This window comes from Dicentrarchus labrax, unplaced genomic scaffold, assembly GCF_905237075.1.
Source record: "Dicentrarchus labrax unplaced genomic scaffold, dlabrax2021, whole genome shotgun sequence".
In the NCBI taxonomy this organism is placed as follows: domain Eukaryota; kingdom Metazoa; phylum Chordata; class Actinopteri; family Moronidae; genus Dicentrarchus; species Dicentrarchus labrax.
The window spans coordinates 21,256,794-21,278,374 of record NW_026136711.1 but is presented as its reverse complement, the minus strand read 5'-3'; the positions used below and the strand labels follow the sequence as shown (position 1 = coordinate 21,278,374).

The window sequence follows — 21,581 nt, the reverse complement described above, 5'->3', positions numbered from 1 at the left end:
AGTTTCAGCTTTGTTTAACTGTCTGCGCCCTCAACTTTACTGTTTGGTTCACTCTCAGCAAAAAAGACCCACTGTACACTACCTGTTCAGCACCAAACGGTAGACAGACAGTTAGACTGGAGCATTTAGAAAGTCTTATATTTCCCTCAGGAGTTGGTAGAGGTCAAAAACTGAGCTAAAAGATAATGAATATTGGACTTTAATTCATCATATGGACACTATGAATGATGATGTTTTTCACCATGTAAATGTAATGTATAGCTGCCATAAGCTCAGAGCTGATATGCATCTACTGAATTACAGTGATGAAAGAATGGAAAGCTGAAATTCAATAAATCAGTTCAGAGAATCAACTGTGAGAAAAATAAAACCTCTCACATGTGCCATATAATAATAATAATATAATAATACTAATATGCTAATAACATGTTATGACACCCTAAAATATTGACCTGGAACTTGAAGAATGACATCTTTCTTTAAATGCAACTCTTGGATTTATTTAATGCTTTTAAAGTGCAAAAAGAAATAAAAAAATATATAAAGAAGACATGAACAAAGGTACCATATGTAGTTTTTTGTCTGAAAATATTTCTTCTGCATAAAAGCCGGTTTAACACATTGATCACATTTTGCTTTACAGGGTGAAAATCTTTTGAATACATGTAAACATTTTGTATGACGTAACACTTCTAATAAAACCAATCTCACGTCAGCCGTGCCGCAGTTTAACCAGCTGCATTTTATTCTGTTTATGTCAAAGTTGTCCAAATTATTCCTGTAATTTCCATTTTTAAGTTATCAATGATGAATGGAGCAAAAAAGGGGCTTGGACATCTTTCTGTAGTTGATTGTGGGGGAGAAACATTCTGTATTCTATTCTTAAACACAATTCATAATTGGTAGAAAAACTACTTCATGCTCATTTCCACTGTACAAAATGTTTGAATGTTTAGAGCCAGCAGTACTTGAAAACATTTAGCAATAAGCTGTTTAAAAACCTTGCTACAACAATATATAATAACACACACACACACACACACACACACACACACACACACACACACACACTGTTGATTTTTTTTACACAAAATATTTAAGACAGCTAAGGTTCTCATTCTGCAACAACTAATGTTTAGAAAACATCTCAAGATTATTGTCTGATTTTACAGTGTTGGCTTGACAGTCACCATTGTCCACTATCTACGAACATTCACACATAAAAAATAGATGCAGTGAAATAAAAAGACACCGGTTTCAGGGCCGAGGCAAAAAAGAACTACACAGATGTAAAATTGTGTAGTTGATCACATTACCAGAGTTGAACAAAATGATGTAATTTGTGAAAGATTGAAAGAGATCTGTGGTTCTGATGATTTTAGAGCTTAACTGCGGTTTGCGTGTGTCCCTCTCCCGCTTGCACTCACAGAGTCAATACTAATGCATCTGCTCTGACAAATACAAATGTAGACTGATTTTAGGATCAAATGCCTCCTTCTGTGGGAAGTTTGAATCGTGATTATGAGGATGTCTGTAGAAGTAGTGCTGCATGTATTTTGTATGTGTGCTGAAGATTGTGCCATGCTGTTTATGCAATTAGCTGATAGATTAACATACAATGTGTACGACATAAGAAGAAACTTTGAGTCATCCATCACTAAAATACACCAAAGCGGAAACATTTAATTTTGGATATATTATAACTTTTATATATGTTATTTGATGTTTTTTGCAGCTGCCACGAGATTCAATTGTAATCAGTCCATAACAATTATGTAATCATCTGATATTAATCCCACAGATGCCTATTATCAGTTGTTTTACTTGATCAACTACAATACCAGACTGGCTTCTCATAAAAAACTGCGTAATGTGTTCATGGATATGTGGATAAAACACAAGATTTCAACAAATTAATAATGACCTATCATGCATGTATTCATGAATAAATTATTTTAGTTCATGACCATAGTTTTATCTATCTTAGTAAAACAATACCTCATCTTTACCCAAAACAAGGTGCTAAATTTGTATCTCTGGAAATAATCTCTCTAAACCACTGTTTGGGTTCTCTTATATGCTTTAATGTACTCATTTGGCTTTATAGGTAGTAGCTTACTGTCACAAATTAATCTCTTTATTAGTTCAGCTGTTACTGGCAATAACCATACACTGAACAGTAAATATCCCAGAACGCCAGAATGACAGACTTATGTTTTGGTATAATTTTGTGTCTGTAGTTTGTGCTTTTTTTCTCTGCCTCTGGTGTCTGCTGATTGGAAACTTGAGGTTTCTATCAGTGATTTATGATAATATTTAACATTCATGTTTAGTGGAGAATAATTTTGTTTTAAAAACTTTGTTTTGTAGTATTTCTGTATTAAATTTAATGTTTTAAAACATTAAATGGCGGCTTCCCTACACTCCGATTATTGTTTATGACAAGGCAAAGTTATGGGTGATATAGTTTTCTTACTTTTGCTCAGAAAAGTAGAATTGATCATGTTTCTGTTTAAAATACAACTTAGCTAATGGGACTTGTTACACTTTTTGTCCAAAGTACATATTGCACATTACAAAAAATAGCAAAGTTTCAAGTCTGAATCCCAAACACCTCATGATACATGCATGCAGCTGCCCAAGAAAAGGCTTAATACCAAATACAAGTCAGAGTACAGTTTTGGAATTAGAAACACACTGTGGAGGCACATCTCAACTCTACACAGTAGCCTAAGGACAAATAAAAAGGAATTCCTCTATTTAAAGAAATAAATTATATTTTTTCAGAATAAAAGTCGGGGCTAGAAGTGTTCACCAATCTTAACTCACGGATTCTGCAGTCCTAACTCCACTGGAAGGTGCATCCTGGCAGTTGCACAGTCTGTGTGACAGGGGAAATTCTGTTTGGCTTGCAAACGTCCCTGCTAACACTCTGCTTTATATGCAGGAATGGTAACGTTGGATTTTGGGATAAAGAGGTTTGGATTAGAGGCCTTTATGCAACTTTGTTCCTGCTTCTGCTCCCAGGGCTTGGAAAGCAAAGAGAGGCATGTCTTTCTTTTTCTCCCTGTCAAGTGTCACTATTACGATGGACAGTCCTGACTCCTCCGCCGCCGTTTAATGCCCACTTCACCGTTCATGCTGCTCCTGTCATCCCGCCTCCTCCTCATCTTCCCAGTCTATTGAGGAGAGATGAAGCACAAGTGACTACAGCAGTCTGAAATAAACCACTGTTGATAAGGCCAATCATTAGATGAATGAAAATAGTTATGAAATGTATATTTTTATTTATATGTATATATGTCCTAAGACATCTTATATAAAAACTGAAAATCAGTTAAAGAAAAAATAATTAAATCAAAACTGTGAAAAACAAACAAAATTTTAATCCATCATTGCTATTAAAACATGTTTTATTAACATTTTGTGTTGTTGCTTTTTGTATTTTCTTCTTTTGTAACAGAAGAGTGTCTACATCAATAGTTAGGAAAATCAGCAAATCCATGAATGAACACTAGAGGTCAGCACAATACTGAAGAAAGCACAAGAATACACAGCAGGACGATTTACTAACAAAATGTAACTGAAACCTATTTTAAAAACACTATATAATAATGCTAATAATAATTCTTAACATAAGACACAAAATGACCAATAGTTGAACAAAGTCTCCCAACCAGATAAATTAACTAATTTCAAAGGTTTAATAGGAGTCAGATGTACCTAGAAAGACTGAAATTCAATAATTGTGAAGTCTAGTCCTCTACTATTTCTTGTTTAAATTCTACTTATCTACGGATATATGAATGCAAAGGGTCTTAACCTTGATATCAGTGGAAAGTGAGAAGGAAGAGCCATTTATGTGGTGCTGATTTGCTTTGTCTTTCATTTGTAAAGTATTGTTGTGACATTGCTTTAAAAGGTCATATATAAATAAAGAAAATACCTGTACATTAAACAAGCTGTGGTAGATCAGGTCTGTGTGTGTGTGTGTGTGTGTGTGTGTGTGTGTGTGTGTGTGTGTGTGTGTGTGTGTGTGTGTGTGTATTTAATTCACTTAAATAAAAGAAAAGAAAACACGAACACGAACGAGTCAGGCTGACTGTTTGTCTACATGTAGCCAAGAACAGTGAGTTTACAGACCTTGGCATCCCATTCTGCAAATTTCTGGAACATGTTGGCGTAGGTCTTCTTGTCCTTCTCATGATGTTCCTTAATCTTGCTCTGGCAGATAGAAATCTGAGCATGAGCTGCTCGATTTGAGGGGTTGACTTGCAGCACTTTCTGAAAGTCTGCCATTGCCATGCTGAACTCGTTACGATGGAGACGTGCTTCCCCGCGACGATACAAAGCCTTCTCGTTGCTCTCATCGAGCTCTATCACCTGATACACACACACAAACACACACAGTGATCAGCAGAGAGAGAGACAATGCAGGGACATCAAATGGTGTTTGAATATGGACTATCATCAGGGTCTTGCAGCTAACCTTGTTGCAGTTCTCCACTACTTGTGAGAAGTCTTTTGTCCGCAGGAAACACAGCGCTAAATTGAGGTGTGACGTCAAGAGAAAGTCCTGTATCTTCTTCTGCTGCTCTATCCCAGTACCACACTCCATTTCTAGCCAGGAAACAATGCGCTGGTACTGGATGATTGCCTGGTAGTGCCGCCCTGCCTGATACAGGAAGATAATACCATTTTATGGACATTTTCCCATTAAAAAATTATTTGTTAAGATAAAAGATAAGCATGGAAACTGTACCTTAAAGTATTGATTCCCTTTACGCTTAACTTCAAGAGACATTTCCAGCTTTTCATTCAAGTCCATTTCCCAGGATTCTTTAGCCTTGTGGAAACACAGTTAATGCCACAGAAAGTGAGTAAAAATAGTTTTTTTTCTATTTCAGGTAGTCAGCTTAAATTATCTACATACCTATGTAGAACTTTGCTCAAAATGAATTTGATTATCTTAAATAAAAAACGACCAAAACCACACTTATGACCACTTAAACTGTTTCTTTCTTCAGATATAAAAAATAGAAAGCAGGGCTCACCCTTTGAAAGTCTTTGAGGGTAACTTCGTATACTAGGTCTTTGTCTGGTCCAACTTTGTACTCCGGTTTACCTTCGCTTCCAAAGCCATACCTGTGAAAAAAAGAAAAAAACATGAGCCTGCTAATAATACTGTTCAGAAGAACAATGATAAACAAAAAATAACCCTGGAACAACCCCCATTTCTACATGTCAAACAGCCAAACTGGATACAAAGATGGTATCAACTGTTGAAAGTCAGCTCAAGCCATTTGACATTTAAACTACGGGGTGGGAAATTCCATCTGTTTAAATTAAAAACCTCACACTGGTGAAAATTTCCTGCAAGTTACACCTGTCGAACATCTTATTGTAATATTCCAGACACTGTGTAAAAGGAAAATGTACAGAAGGTTGGTGAGACATTTTGTGAAAGAAGTACATCAGATAATAGAGTTGTTAGTTTCAATACACCTGCCTTTATAACCTATTTATTATAAAACCATACCCTGAGAACTGTAATATAAAACAACGTGTGTATTTTGCAAATAAAGTGCTCTTAACTGGATAAAAAACACACATTGGTATGTGTATTAATGAGATGGCAATAAAAAAATACATATTTAATTAGATGCATTTCAGGAAATAGGGTATAGTTTGTTAAAAGAGACAGACTTATATGAGCAGAAGGGGGTCGTTCTGATTCCTAAGAAGATTAATTCAAGTATAGAAACAAATGCAAGGAGGTTCCCCTCATGTGATAAATGTGGATGTTTGTATTTATTTAAGTTGAAGCATTATGTATATAGTCTTTTCTGTTTATTTTCTATTTTCTTATTTCAGATTTGTCTTTGTGTTAGTTGACTACTTACTGATATTAACATAAAATTTTTTGGGGCTTTTATTGCCTTTATTATTGTGACAGCTGAAGACAGACAGGAAAGGGGGGACAGAGAGAGGGGATGACGCGCAGCAAAGGGCTGCAGGTTGGATTCGAACCTGTGGCTGACATAGGTCGCCAGCTCTACCCACTGAGCTATCCGGGCGCCCAACTGATATTAACTTTCAGTATGAATTGTTATTGTGCTACGAATACCTAGTACTTAACACCAGCACTCAGTTTTGCTTTTGCCTGAGGACGTGAAGGGGAGGGTTGGTGTGGGCGGGGTTAAGGCAGTGATGTGATGTGGGTTGGGCAGTACAATGTGTTCTATTTATTTGTGTTATTCCTCCATATTTCTGTCTATTTTATTTATGTATTTTTTTTATTAGATGTGGTTTGGGCTGTACAGTGTGTTTCCTATTAGTTATTTTTGCCTCTTTCTTTGTCTGTTCTGTCTTTTGTCAGAACCCTAACCCTAACCTGAGGACTCCACTCATGTATATGTACAAAATACGTATATATGACTAATAGTAGCAGTAACGACACTGACACAGTTTCTTTCCACGAGATATCACTATGGTGAACAGTTAAGCAGTGATATAGCGACAATAACCCCATAACACTAAAATATCCAACAAATTAGAGATTATATGTTTACAGTTTAAAATCCACAAGGTTCTTCTTTTTTTAGATTGTACATCACTATCTCATTCAATATTTATTCTTTTGCACTATTTTTATAGTATATTGAAAAACTGACACTGTATGCTGTTGCATATTGGTGCCTATTATATATATATATAGGCCTACCTCAGTTACATGTATTTGCATTATAGTTCTACGTTTATTTCGAGTGGATGTTTGTAAATTTGAAAAAAAGAAAGACAGCATATTAAAGGAGCAAAATGAATATAATCATCATCTAACAGAAATCCTACATTAAGGATGATTAAATAAAAAGTTCCTGGGGACATAATTGTATTTTCTCTTAACGAGTGTAATGACAAACCACAGCAGAGATAATTACCAGAGCTATCCCACATAAAGACTGGCTCACTGTAACTGCATGAGAGAGCAAAAGAAATGACACGGTTCACATTTTAACTTACTTTGGTTTTAAGTAAAGTAGACAGCACTCTCCTTTCTGCATCTTGTCCAAGGCTCGGTCCACTCCGTAAGGAACACCTTTATCTTCAGCCTCGCCAACAGTAAAGCTGACGTCCCTACAGTCAAACAATCGACCACCACAGCTTCCCTCTAGGTGCACTGTGGGACATTGATCATAACACAACTTAACTTCTGATGCATCTGTTTCATTGATTATTTGGCAGACTGGCACAATACAAATAATTATCCATGAAGAAAAAAGAAGGGCTTTACCGTCAACCCTTGCTCCGTCGTTGGGATTCGTGTAACCATCCCCTTTGACCTTTATTCTTCTTAAGATGCCACCATCGTCTGTAAGCATCTCTCCTTCAAACTTAAGTAGCTCCATCTGTTTTGTTAGAAATGTTTATTTAATCATTGTACTACAAAAACGGTGCTATAAAGCAGAATATAAAACTACAGCTCTGCTTAACTTTGTGTAGGTGCGGGCAGAGAAACACCAATACATAACATAAAACAAGTAGGAGTCAACACATTAAGTCAGGGAAATAAAAGAAGAAAGAGAAATAATGACTATTAAGAGATATGGTGCAGGTAAACGTGTAATCAGACATACACTTTAGGATCTCTGTTAGAATTTAAAATAAAGTTGTGTGAGTTTGAACATAGTTTGGCGGCATTTATAAGACGTATAAACATTCAATAAAGGGTTTATAAGATACTATAATGTACTTATAAAGAGATTAGAAGACATTTTTAAGTATTTATTAAGGTACAGTATTTGTACTTATTAAATGTATTTAATACTGCATATACATGCTAAATAGAGGGACTTAAAGTTAAGTAAAATTCAATACCCAATCAAATAATCTGACTATGTTGTTGTGATTATATGATGTTAGGTAACATGTTACATAGTTAGATTATTGTTGCCAATGATACAGGGGGAGCACTGACAGATGAACATCTATGGGGGGCAGAATAATATTTTTTTTGTGTCCATAGGGGGTAACTTGTAAAGCAGAGAAGTTGGCTAAATCTCATCTAATTTTTGCCAAAAAAGAATGATTATTATTGATTAAAGAGGAACCAGAAAGCCAACATTGCATCCCCACTGAGCTCTAAACAGACTGGTACAAGTGGTAACTGAACTTCTCTGGCTGTTTGACTGAGAGGGATTAAAATAGACAAAGCAGTTAATTTTATGACTTGAGAGCTCCATCTGCAGAGACTTTTACATGCTCCTAAATTATCAGGGTCCCTCGGTGTGATGCACGACACAAATGGCAGCACCAACAAGGCACACCTACCTCAAACACTACTGGAGAGCTGGGAGGAATTTTGTCTGGATTACCAGCAGCTCCATAAGCATACTCTGGTTTGCACAGTAATGTGCACACCTCACCTCTCTGCATGGACAACACACCAATATCCCAGGCCTTGAGGACTTGTCCTGTGAGTGGATGAAGCAAATACAAAAAAAAACACTATGAGAAAATATGTTGCTGGTTTATTAAACTGGCTGAAAGATTATGTAGGAATTTACGTATTAAGTATAATGACGTGAAGAATATAATAAATAGTTTTACAATTTGGATAATAGACTCATTCACTTTCTTCTCCAGAGTTAGATTGATACACCTATCATACCTGTCTGTTAAATATGAAGCTAGTCAGCAGTCAAGAGACAATTAGTTTAGCATAAAGAATAAAACAGAAACCTCTTAAGCTTATTGACGGTAGCTTCATCTTTAATGGACACAAGAGAGCTATAAAGCTAATCTAACCCTCAGCAAATAACCAATTAAGCATATTTTTCCAAAGTGTCAAACTATTCCTTGAGGTAAGAGACAACATTAAAGCACCATGAGGTTTGACAGCAACTCATAAATTCACCTACCCTTGCCCACATTGAAGCAAAAAGGCTCTTTGCGATCTCGACTGCAGTCAAACTTCTTCCCACTGAGCAGCCTCCCAGTGTAGTGGACAGTCACTCTGTCTCCAATCATTGGCCGCTCTTTATCTACCCCCTGATGCTTCACAACCTGCGGACAGGAAAGACAAGCCTTAAGTTCAACTGAGAAACCCTTTCTTTGTGACAGAGAATGTAGAAGAGATAAAAGCTGTGTGAGATCCAGAAAGAACAGCCACCATGCCATATGGTGAAACAATGAGTCTAACTCGTGCCTGAACGCCTACAGTAAAATGTAAAAATGAAATACCTTAATAACTCCTTGGTCTTTAATGGGTGTTACATCGATGCCTTTCGCAGCAAACACAGCTGTGGCTGGCTGGCCATCCATAGGCAAATCTTGATCAGTGGTCATTTCTGCGTGTGAGCATCACACAGTAACACTGTAGAAATGATGAACACACAAGCCTACGTATTAGCAATCTGAGTACCATAAACAACATGTCCTCATGTCTCATGTTTTCACTTTGAGACAAACTTTCAGCAAAGAAAATGGCACAAGAATCTAATTTGTGGAGCTGGACTGGAAAATCACAATCTCTGGCAAAAATATCAATACAAGATCTCCATAATAAACCCAGAAAATGTTTTCCTCCACATTACATAAATTGTGTCTATTTAAGGGCACATGTTCTAAATCCATGTACTGTACTGGATATGAATTAGGAAATGTATGTAGTTTTACTACAAAAGACATTAACACTAACCCCAGCTGTATGAAGAACATTACAGTTGTAATATCACTCAACTGTACCGCTTCTTGTCTGATCCACCACAGATGAAGTAATTACATGACTATAAATATGTTAAAGGCAACAGCGTGTTGCTCAGTCATTTTATTTTGTAACACGCACTGCACTCACCAAAGTACAGTACGTTCCAGGCTATTAGTTTATGGCCCCCTTTGTGCTCTTTGTCAGTCTATAAATAACATCCACATGTCTTACAGAAACCAAAATTAAATCTGCAGTACGACAGAACCTCATTTAGATATTTTCACTGTTAATTTTGTAATGAGTATTTTGGTCTTCTTCCTCACATGCACAGGAAAAGTGTGGGCTCGACAACCCTCACACACAATGTACTGATAACGCTGTGCCATCACAAGTAACAGTCATCTCTCTCAGCGTTTGTGATAGGGCAGGTAAAAATCCTGTATTTGATCACGACTCTTCAACTCAGAAGTGATACACTGATACAGTATCTTATCAGAGTATGAGGCTACGTATTGTCTGGTTTTGACATATGATGTTGTGGTATATCTGAAATTGTGTCTCTTTTGGGTCTTCTCGGCTCTGTCACTGTTAAGTAATACTTTTTTTGTTTGTTTTTTTACAGTTTTTAACCTCTACTTTCATGGCCATCATCAACTATTTTCAATCCCTTCTTAAGATGTTTTTTTTTCTTTTGATAGCACCAATATTCATCTCAAATAATGTGCAGTATGTCCTCACATCAATGATATCAAGGAATACTGTCAAAAACATTTTTTATATTTTGTTTTCTTGCATTTCTTTTATTTTCTCACAGAAATGTTATCAAACCAATCAGACAGAGTTATTTTACTCTTTCTTCAAAACAAAGCAATCATAAAATAACCTTAAAAACTAATGGAGCAGATAGATAGATAGATAGATAGATAGATAGATAGATAGATAGATAGATAGATAGATAGATAGATAGATGCCGTCTCATGTGGTAAAAAAAAGATACCAGCAGCTTTGCCAGGGCAATAAAACTGTAATGACCTATTGGTGTGCCAGCTGCTAAATGTTGCCTCTCTCATCAGGAGCACCCGTCGTCAACGAGCATTGTTACTACCTCAACCTCAACATGGCTGCAAGCATTTCTCTCAGTCTGCCCTAGCAGAATAATATTGACATTGTTTGAAGACAATGAAAAGGCTAGTTAGCTATGTTAAGCATGTTGGCAAACACTATTTAGCGCTTACTATCACATAAAACAGCAGACATTAGCACTTGCTCGAGTAGCAACCAGTTCACAGCTGTTCCTGGACTGCGTTGGGATGTTACTAATGTGGCCAGAGTTGTGAAGTAACGGTTACAAATGAAAATGTAACATCTACGATGAAAAAACAGATGACTGACACAAGTGTTTTCCGCCTTCTCGCGAGACTGTGTTTTGTGTTTGCTTGTGTCGTCTGCGTTTATAAGAAGAAGTGTATAAATAAAGATAAGACGTAATCTCACTGATTTTGGAGTCAAAACTCTCACCTGAAAAATCACACCACACCTTAGTGTAGCTCTCACCCATCATTCGACCCCCCGCACTGGATGTCATGTAGCATTAGGATAAGATGAGGTTATAAATCATATTTAACTTGCCAATCTGAGTAAATTCGTGTTCATATTTACTGCAGGGTGCTGATCAGACAGCACTCTTGTGGACACTTCATATTTCCACAGAGAGGCTTTAAGGCTATAAACTTTGTTCAAGGGCAGCGTGTTTGGAGAGGTGGGGGTGGCAGCTCTCATTCTCTACATCAGTTTTCTCGTTTTTTCCACCAGTTGTCCTTTCTTTAAATATTAAATATTTGGATATTCACCCGTGGTGACTAAGTTCTCGTAAGAAAATTAAGCAACAGAGCTTGGCCCGAGAGGCACTAACTGGGCAATAAGCTCACTGTATTGGATATTGATCAAGAAATAGATTTGAACTTGTTTTCTTAATGTGAGAAAGATCTTAGGAGCAGTCAAGCCGTGGTGCCGACCCATGGGCTTCTGTTCTGCTTCTTCAGTTCTGTGTCATTTTCAAAGATCAAGTGTTTGTTCACTAAATTCAACACAAGCGCAGCACAAAATGTCCATCTCCTCTGTCGCAACACCTTGTCCTGTGTCTTTTAAATGTCATGGATTTCATTTAGATGTAACTTACGTATGTGAGTGGGTGCATATGTGTGTGTGTGTGTGTGTGTGTGTCTGAACACAATGTTCCTTCTATTCACAGTTCCCTGCTGGCAAAGCCTGATGGTGTTCACCAATCTGAGACCCCCTCACGTACCACCCAGCTTCAGTTTTCTCATGAAAATAAGCAAATTTTAATTATTTAAATTGACTATCGGTTACATTTACATTTACATTTAAATGTCAATTAATAGCAATAGTGTTATGAATTACCATCATCAACACGTTCACATAATTAAAAGTTATTCATTCCATCAATTTCATTGTTTAACTTTTTGCTTTTCCAGCATGAAAAATGTTATTTTTATGAATAGCTGAATGGTTAAACCAACTGCAAACAGTGAGCACACAGATAAAATGGCATGTAGACTACATGTACTTTAAAACTCAGATATCCTGCAGAGGAATGCAGGAACAGAAGACAATGAGGCAAAGACCACATCCACAGACGCACACAGTGTCTCTGTACATTCTGTCTCACATCCGTACTCTGCTGCTGATTCATATATGAACGTGTGAGTACACACTGTGCATGACAGACCGGTAGATTTACAACCCAGAAGAACAGTATTGTCTGATATGGGAGACTCATTTACTCAAACAAAAAAGCTTGTTCATTTGTTTTTAAGGACATTTAAGGACTTTTTGGAAAATCTGCTACAGTGGCCACAGATGTGGTGTAGGTACTTTGGATGTGAAATGACAGTGCAAACATTTGAATTCTGCTATTTTTATAACGTAATGGCAGAGAATGCATCACCCTTCACATATCTTTGCGTATTTGGACAAAAAGTTATTTATCTTCATTAAATATCCCCTAAAGCAGTTTGATTCATCTCTGGGACTTTGCCTCAACCCGTGTCCATGTCAGCAGGCCAACTCTGCCTCTATCTCACCTCCTCATCTAAATCTAAATATGATAACATCCACATATTTAAAGTAATTCAGAGGCTACCATTATGTCCTATAATGCACAACTTGGTCCTAAATGAATATGAATCAGCACAGACTGAACTAGACTTAATGTTACTAATTCTCAGAAACAAGGTTAGACAAACCTGTAATTTGTGAAGATACACCTAACCCTAAAGGGATTCTGGATATAAACTGTTGTCCTCATATACCTCTACTGGGAACCACAGCCGGGTGCCACATTCACACACACTCTCGCCCATAAACACACATACACAGGGTGTCTTATCAGCCCTTATTTTCCAGAGCACACTTGGATACAGCTGTAACCTCAAATGCCCCCACACGTGTGGCAAATTCAACATCCATCCTCTTATAATGGGACCTCAACTGGACTTCTTGTTTGTTTGTTTTTTTGTTTTTTTATAATCATTAAAGGTTTTTAAAAGACTCGATTTGGTGTGTGTGGGTTATTTTAAAAAATCTCTAGATAAATGATAAATATTTATCATGCATAACAAGTGTCCCTTTAACTCGGCCAGGCGTGAACAGAAAGCACTAGAAAGCCGGTAAACATTACATCTTAATTGACTCCTTAATTAAGTCTTTCAGCTGCGAGACAGATGAAATAAATTAAAAGACTCACATTTCCTTGCGCTCCTTTGTTTTGTTTTTTGTTCTTTGTTTTTTGGGGTTTTTTTTTTCTTTCTGTCTTTTCCCAGAAGCGGCCGGCGATCCAATCTGATTTTCAGTCGGTAGATTTTTAAAACCGCGTCTATTCCTCCTAACTCAAGCCCGCCCCTCTCATCTCACATCCAGGGTACTAAATGTTCTGCCCATGCGGTTACTATGTAGCGCTGTTTTTTTTTCCTCCCCTCTCCCCTCCCTCTCCCTCCTCCCCTCTTTATCCCTGTCCCCTCTAGTGACGGTGAACGTGCCGGTGAAGTAGCCACATGGATCTAAGACTTCAAAATGACACCGGGTGAGGGAGAGAGGCAGAGACACACGGCGAGAGAGAAAAGAGAGAGAGTGAGAGTAGAATGGAGTAGAGTTGTGGGAGGGCCTTTAGTGTAAAATTAAGGGGCAGGTCTTTGGAAAGCAGCCACAAAGTAACACAATGTTCCGGCTGTACTGTAGCTGTACCGCTGCCGCTGCTGACGAGAACACTGTGTTCCAATAGACACCCTGACCTGTAACCCGTTCCGTGCCGAGCCAGTCCGGGAACAGCCTGTACCGCAGCAGGCTGTTCTCTCTCCGCTCAGCTGACAACACATATCATCAACACTGCTGTGTAATAGCCGAGTACAGACGGGGGATGTGTAAGCACCGAAATAAATAAGCATCACACTGCCCGATAAGACGCGCGGTGAGACGGATTACTGTTTCTGTTAAAGACATCTTGTTTTTTTTTATTTTATATTTCTTGTTTACCGGATATTTTTTTTGTATTCTTTTAAGTACAATCGCTGTAGCGTTTCTATAACTTGTGTGAAGGTAGGGATTTCGCCAAGTAGCACGCATACATACATATATGTATATATATATAGGCCTATATATTTTAGATAACTATTATTATTTATTTTTTACTGCCTGGTGATATTTTGTTTTATTGTGACTTTTACTGGGTGGAGATCATTCTCATCAAATGTTAACATTACTGTTTACAGAGGTTGAAGCAAGTATTCAAATCCTTTATGTTAAAGTATTATTACATAAACAAGTGCAAGTTATACTTTTTGGACAAAAATAAATGTAAACAAAGGCTACTTAGTGGTAATATATATATATATATATATATATATATATATATATATATATATATATATACATTTAAGGATTAAAAATCTAATTACTTACCAAGAAGGTTCAAGTAGTGTTGTGTGTAATTATTTCTTTGCATTTTAGGAAGTATGATAGCTACATGATGTTTTATGAGTTTTTGTTTTGCAAGTCAAATCCTCATCTCCAAAGAAAATAGCATAGCTGTTTTGCAGTAAGTAGCCCATATCAAAACTTGGTTACCTCCTACTTAAACTGTTACAGTAACCTAATTAAGTTTTCCATTTTAGGAGTATTAAGTACAAGTAAATACTAAACCCTCACTAGACTGCAGGAGGGCTCTCCTAACCTAACAGGGACATTGAGCTTCTTAGTCTTGAAGGCTGGGGTTACTACACAGTCTGTGCAGAGGCAGACAGCGTGATCAGTGGACACAGCCCTGGGAATTATTGTATTACTGTTCTAGGACTCCAACATCATCACCATATCTACAAGCAATGGTGCTTAAAAGTAAACGTTTGGTGCAGGGTGACTCATATGAAAAAATTTGCATTTAATCACAATAAAGAGGCAAGAATAAGTAAAACATAATTATTTTAATTATTAGAATTAGCATTAATCCATGAAATTTAGTCTTTTTTAAAATATTTAACAATTTTGTTTCATCGCATGAAGCTAACCTCTGTAACTCTGCTAAAGTTACCAGGTGATGCCCAAAATTCATGACGTTAGCTTTCAGCTAATCTCCACAACATGTTAGTGCTAAATAATTTAAACAATTGTAAAATAAATAAGCTAAGCTATTGCTTAGAGGTACTGTTCCAAGACATGACATCAGCTTTATTGTATTGTAATTTTCTTGTTTTACACACCGTTTTAATTCGGACGTTAACATCAACCAACGTTGGTGTAAAATCAATACGCTAACATTAGCTTAACGCATTGGCCGATGGTTAACGTTAGCAATCTGGTGATCTTCGGAAGCAAGTGTAATGTAAAGATGTAACTTAAACTATAGAGTTGACAATTATACGACTTTTTAGTAATTAGGTTATTTAGGTTAGCTATAACTTCATTAAGCAACATATCAACGGCCAGGAAGTGGTACTGGATGGTTATCATATTTTATAGCACTATGTGAAAACTGTTGGCCATAAGAAATGAGCCATGTTTAATTAGGCTACCTGACATGTTATACCCAAAATTAGGTATATTCAAGTACAAGTAAATGCTGACATTAAAAGTAGGCTTCTCACTGTGAAGGGTAGTCCCTGTCAAAGTAATAAACTTGGTCCAGGTGTAGTTATGTATAATAACTTCTTGAAAAAGGTAATACATTGTATTTTATGAGCACTTGTTTTGCAGTTCAGATCTTAATCTGCAAAGAATAGAACAGTGCAGCTATTTTTCAGTAAACTTTCCAATATTTTAATCTTGTGTTCACTTCCTACCTAACCTGCAGCCTTAGGTTTTCTGTCTGATCAGTATCCAGGTGAATACATGAAGTGAAACTACTCACTGTCAAAGTGATGATAAAGGTAAAGTAATAAAACCAGATACAGGTGGTGTTGTTTGTAATCATTTCTTGTAATGTTTAAAAGTAATACATCATATTTTATGAGCTCTTGTTATGCAAGTCAAATCTGTAACAAAATAAGTAGACTACCGCTTTTTTGCAGCAAAACAATCCACTCTTCTAGTAACCTAACTGGAGTTTTCCATGAGACCAATAAAATGTGTAAAAAGTATTAAAATATAATTAAATATCCAAAGTAAAAGCACCTAAGTGACATAGTAAGTAGAGTCTCTGTCATTGTGTCAGATGACAACTTAAAGTTATAAACCTGGGTCAGGTGCTGCAGTTACCTTATGTAATGTTAGAAAGTACAATGCATCACATTTTATGAGCTCTTGTTTTACAAGTCAAATATTAATCTGCAAAGAAATACCACAGTTATCAGGGTAATACAATGTAGCATAGCATATATAAATTAATCTCAAATGTAATGGAAATATTAAAGAACCAATATCTCTAAACTTAAATGCAACAGTGTTTAATTACATCCCAACTAACACATTCTCCCATGTGACCAGTTGTAAAAGTTTGTGTTTAACTTGTATTCAGTTTCCTAAAAAGATGACTCCTCCTTTATTGACTTACAGTACAAAAGTGCTATAATGGCAGCTTTATTATTCTGTAAGAACAGAAACCATTGGACATTTGCCAGGTTTAGATCCACTCAGCAGGTTTGGAACATATTTTAAAATCACCTATTATGCCCTGAGGGTTGTTTCATTTCAATGCATCTGCTTATTTATATTCTGTTTATTTATATATTAACTACACTGGCACGTTGCCAGTACATGCCAGTGTAGTTAACACATGGAGTGAAGAATTCAAAAAGACAAAGGAAGGATAGAGGAAGACATGAGACAGTGAGTGGAAGGGAGTACAGCAGCTTTGAGTTGTGGGAGTTGTTGTCTCAGTTTGGAAAATACAGCAAATATTCAGGATTGACAAAAGATTAGCTTTTAACCACATTCTGTGAAAAAAAAATATTTTAAATTATAGAACATTAACATGGTTGGCTGTGATCATGATATGACTATATGTGCATCACAATCTGTAAAAGGTGGTGTATGTCATCTCATCAGGGTTTACTATATATCAGGGACATATTCAGATGTGATTTTGATAATTATGCTGTAAGTAAATCAATAAATTAGCTCTGATTCCACAAAACTTGTACATGTATTGTATTTAAATACAGACTTTGTACAGCCAGTAATAAGACTGTGGACCGAATGCAAATGAATTATTAGTAGTAGGGGGAAAAAGGGCATGTTTATCTGCCTTTGTGTTTAAAATAACAAGCATTTTGTTAATGGTTGCATACAGAGTTGATATACATCATGGGTGGGAGATGGGAGGTGTGTGTGTGTGTGGGGGGTATAAGAGCAGCTGAAATTCCCATAAAAGTTATAAAAGATTTTTATGGCTCTGCTTTGCTGCTTTTGCGGTCTGAGGGTGCTGGTATATTATTATGTCCATACAGGATGTTTGCAATACAGCATGTTTCATGGCTTGGACTTAAATGTCGTATTTTAGCTTTTAAATGTTTTTAAAAAAAAATATGGCATCAATTCTTGTAGTGAATATATGTTTGACAATAAGTGAGCCAAGAAGAGTTGTTTATGTGAGAGAGCTGAAACTGTATGCCTTATTGCTTGAAGTGACATGCTCAGATAGTTAAACCCTTATTGCAGGTTTCTGGTGGGCAAATCCCACAGTCAGAGGTGGTGAGGACAGTCTGACCACACTGCTGGCAGACAGCCAGGCAGCTATTGAAGGGAACATGATGATCCTGTTAATTATAAAGGTGACATAACACAAGTGAACCTGATTCTGCAAACCCACATGGATGTTGTCAAATGGCTGAGTAATCTTCTGAGCAATCAGTTATAGGAAGAACGTAGGTTTCACACACTCTCGAGTACATTTAGTACATTTTATTAAAAAGCAGAACATAGTAGAGAATCAGATGAGATCAATAATACAACCACCTACCTGAAGCGATTAACAGTAAATACATGGATCATTTTTTAAAAGTCTCATCAAGGCAGTTGACTCCAGCAGATATTTGTTTGTTTTCCCAAACCCTCGTCTGGACTGCGGTGTCCTGGTAGCTTTGTTGGCACTTCCCCCTCGTCTTGTGTGCATAAGTAAGTCAAAAATGAACTCAGCTGACCTGAGCTGAACCGAAATGCTTGAATAGATTTCTATATTGACACATGGCCTGAGATGCTGTCTTCCTTCCTGAAACACCATGAACATCTTGTTTCTGTTCTAGTGAAAGCAGAAACCTCATAGGAAACAGGAAAAATTTGGCGCTTAAATAAACTGCTCGTAGGTGTTTAATTTAAATGTAATAAAAATATTTATATAGATTTATCACTCAGATTTTTGAGCTTTAGAGCCTCTCACTGCTCTGAGTGAGAAAGAGTTGCTCAGCATTCACTAAAAAGTCTTATAATCTTTGTTAAAATAAACCAATAAACAGTAGGGCTTCTTGATAATTAGATAACACATTTACTATATATTGTATGGAATACTAAAATCCGTCAAGCATTTGCGAGAATACGTCTGTCTGAATGAGTGTCTTGGTGTAACCAGAAGCACGCGGGTGAGTTCATTCAGGGATACAGGCTGCACAGTCATCAGGAAGTGAAACAGAACAGAATGTGCTGTACTAATCTGATTGAAAAACACTGCCCTGAGTGGAGGCACGAAAAAAAAAAAAAGATGTTTCATTTAAACAGCTAAAAGGAGAGTCCTATGGCAGCAGGGGAGTATGTACAAAGAAAACAAGCTGGGCTTAACTCTTCATTTGGTGATATAAAAGACAAGTGGTGAGGATAAGGTTAGAGAAACACTTGGTCACACACAAACATGCGCACTGCAACATAATGCTCTTTGTTTGTGTTCTAGGCATCCGTGTTACGTACATGGGAGTAATCTCCTGAGTGATCCCTTTTATCCCTGAACTTTTGCCCCCCGAAGCAAGAGTCCTATGCTGCTGTATCTGCCAAGGACCCTAAATAAATGATTCTTTGCTGCGGCTGATGAAGACAAACACAGGAACAGTGACAAACAGGAGGAATATTTTTTCATTTCAACTTGAACCTTAAATGACTGTATTTCTTTATCTTGTTGTATTTTATTAGATAATCAGTCATAATGGCTTCTTCAGAATTAGTTATCATCTCATGATATTAATCATATTGTAAAGATAGTTTACTGAAGTTAAAGTCACAATACAACAAGTACAGATGTATTATGTACTTAAAGTGTTACAGTACCTTATCATACATTTTAGTATTTGATTATAATTGTGTGGAAGAAGCATTTAATGTTGCAGTTAATTGAAGTGGAGTTAATTTCAAACTCTGAATAGGTACCGTTGGGTAGTCTAATCTATAATAATGCTAATAAGTTAAGTTTTGTATAGCTTTCAAATAAAGGCAATATTATTTAAAGTATGAAGTGACTGAGTATTCTAGTGTGCACTACAAATGTAGATAAACGTACTTATTCCACCACGAACTGTGGTGAAACCACACACACACACACACACACATATATATACATATATATATTTGGAAAGGTAAAAAGGCATGCTGAGGGGTTTTTTTTAGATATAAAATGTCTGTATTTATTTCTGAAGATGATTTCTATCCCCATCCACTATTGTGGGAGTTTGGTTGTTTAGTAGCCTCAGCAGTGGATTTCTCTCATGCATGAACACAGTATGAATAAAAAAGTGCAAGACTTCCAGATGTGCGGCTCATTTTGTTTTGATGCTTTTATGTTTGGTCTCTGACATTTTGTCAGTTTATATTCTGGTCCTAAAAGAAACAATATTTCATTTAACTGCACTTTGTTACAAATAAAAAGACAAAGAAACATAAACCTAATGTTCTGTTTGGAGACCCTCTCAAACAATGTCATGACTAATTTTACCAGCTTGTATTATATGATGTATTATATTTGGATCTCTACAGAGACATGCCTACACCTCTCTAAAACAGTTTCAACAAAAGCTGAACATTTCAACATTCATGAAAGTAGAACTTATTGCAAGATTGTTGTTTAAGACTGCATTAGTTTTAGTTAGGTATACTTAATAAACTAGCAACTGAGTGTATGTGTTCATGCTTAGCCCATGTAACACAGAAAACACTTATTTGGTGTAATGAAAATGCTTCATGGTCATTTGCACATTTCATCACATTCATCCAATGTGTAAACACAGTTTGTGGCCACAGTAAAAGTTACAATTTAAATAATTTTGGAATGTATATATATATATATATATATATATATATATATTAGGTATTTTTTTTTTTTTTTTTTAAGGTTAGGAAGGAAGTTATTATTTTTACACATGCAGCAGAATCCCAAACAATGAGGAAGTAAAGCCAACGTCAACAAAACACAACGGCCAAAGTTGAAACTGAGACAACTCTCATTCATGGGGTAGTCCTTTCACTGAAACCTCTGCTGCTAATGAGGGTTATTATTCTTCATTACATTATCTGGCACTAGTTACAAGGAGGTCGAGTACATAGCAATTTAACCTATCATGTCAGGCAATCATTAATCAAACTTTGAGTTATGAGTAAATAGCTAATGTGACTGCTCACAGTAAGGGTCCCTATCCAAACATCTTAGGGAGTGACACGACTAAACAATTACTACAAACAAAACATGTGATGCAACAGTTCGGTTCACTAAAGAGGATGCTTCAAAACAAAGACACCTGCACCTGACTTCAAACTGTACTCCATGTATTAGATACAAGACCAGTGTGGTGACATAACATAGTAATTAACAGGTGAAACACATAAATCACTGTTAGCGTATGCTAATTTCCACTTCCAATACAGAGTAAAGAGAGATTAAATAAGCATTTTTCCTTGTCTTGTGTTTCATTTTGCAATGTGAGGAGCGAGAGATTAGATTCAGGGTCAGAGAAGTACAAAGACTTCTGTTAATTCACACCTCTTCCCCTGCTCAACACTACTTCTTGAATGTGTCTCCATGCAGGAAGTGTAGTATCTAACCACCCACCTGAACACTTACAAGGGGTCGTTTGTGGTGTTTTCTCCTGTTGAGCAATAACCCTGCTGCTCTGTTGATTTACTTCCCTACACAGTAATCACTAAATGGCAGCCTGTAACTGCTTTCTGTTTTTAAGGTCAAACTGCATGAATTTTGTATTTCCTGTCAACATGAAAGTAACAACTAAATGATATACTGTCTGTTTCTGCGCTAGCAATGCATTTGATGTAAAATGACATACATTTGGCTCACTATTTAGGCGAAGGATTGTTTCTTTTACATAATAATTGGATATTTGCAGTTCTAGTAAATAAAACCTCTTGAAAATAAGTGAATGTACTAATACAGCAA

General features: G+C 36.5%; 1 protein-coding gene and 1 long non-coding RNA gene across 4 annotated transcripts; one reads left to right on the top strand and one right to left on the bottom strand.

Moving 5' to 3' along the window:
* Window positions 1–474: 474 nt before the first annotated feature.
* Window positions 475–14,970, bottom strand: fkbp5 (FKBP prolyl isomerase 5). Of its 2 annotated transcripts, none has more exons than XM_051414811.1 (11): window positions 14,687–14,970; window positions 9,244–9,376; window positions 8,922–9,066; window positions 8,332–8,474; window positions 7,295–7,409; window positions 7,024–7,180; window positions 5,055–5,145; window positions 4,763–4,846; window positions 4,490–4,675; window positions 4,144–4,383; window positions 475–3,179 (listed from the first exon to the last, which is right to left on the bottom strand). In XM_051414811.1, the coding sequence occupies exons 2-11, from the start codon at window positions 9,346–9,348 to the stop codon at window positions 3,084–3,086; spliced, it is 1,362 nt and encodes a 453-aa protein (XP_051270771.1). In that variant the 5' UTR covers window positions 9,349–9,376; window positions 14,687–14,970; the 3' UTR covers window positions 475–3,083. The 2 variants fall into 2 exon arrangements, with proteins under 2 accessions (XP_051270771.1, XP_051270770.1); XM_051414810.1 differs by lacking the exon at window positions 14,687–14,970 and adding an exon at window positions 13,476–13,850.
* Window positions 13,924–19,945, top strand: LOC127371769 (uncharacterized). 2 transcript variants are annotated; one of them, XR_007886443.1, is made up of 2 exons: window positions 13,924–14,323; window positions 19,098–19,945. It is a non-coding gene; the product is annotated as an uncharacterized LOC127371769 (long non-coding RNA). The 2 variants fall into 2 exon arrangements; XR_007886444.1 differs by having other exon boundaries at window positions 17,876–19,945.
* Window positions 19,946–21,581: the final 1,636 nt, after the last annotated feature.

Excerpts from the sequence above, each read along its gene's own strand:
- fkbp5 (XM_051414811.1), bottom strand. The coding sequence starts at position 9,348 with ATGACCACTGATCAAGATTTGCCTATGGATGGCCAGCCAGCCACAGCT. Across the intron at positions 4,847-5,054 it reads CCCTCAAAGACTTTCAAAGG|GCTAAAGAATCCTGGGAAAT; the intron begins GTGAGCCCTGCT and ends TGTTTCCACAAG. Across the intron at positions 4,676-4,762 it reads AAGGGAATCAATACTTTAAG|GCAGGGCGGCACTACCAGGC; the intron begins GTACAGTTTCCA and ends TTCCTGTATCAG.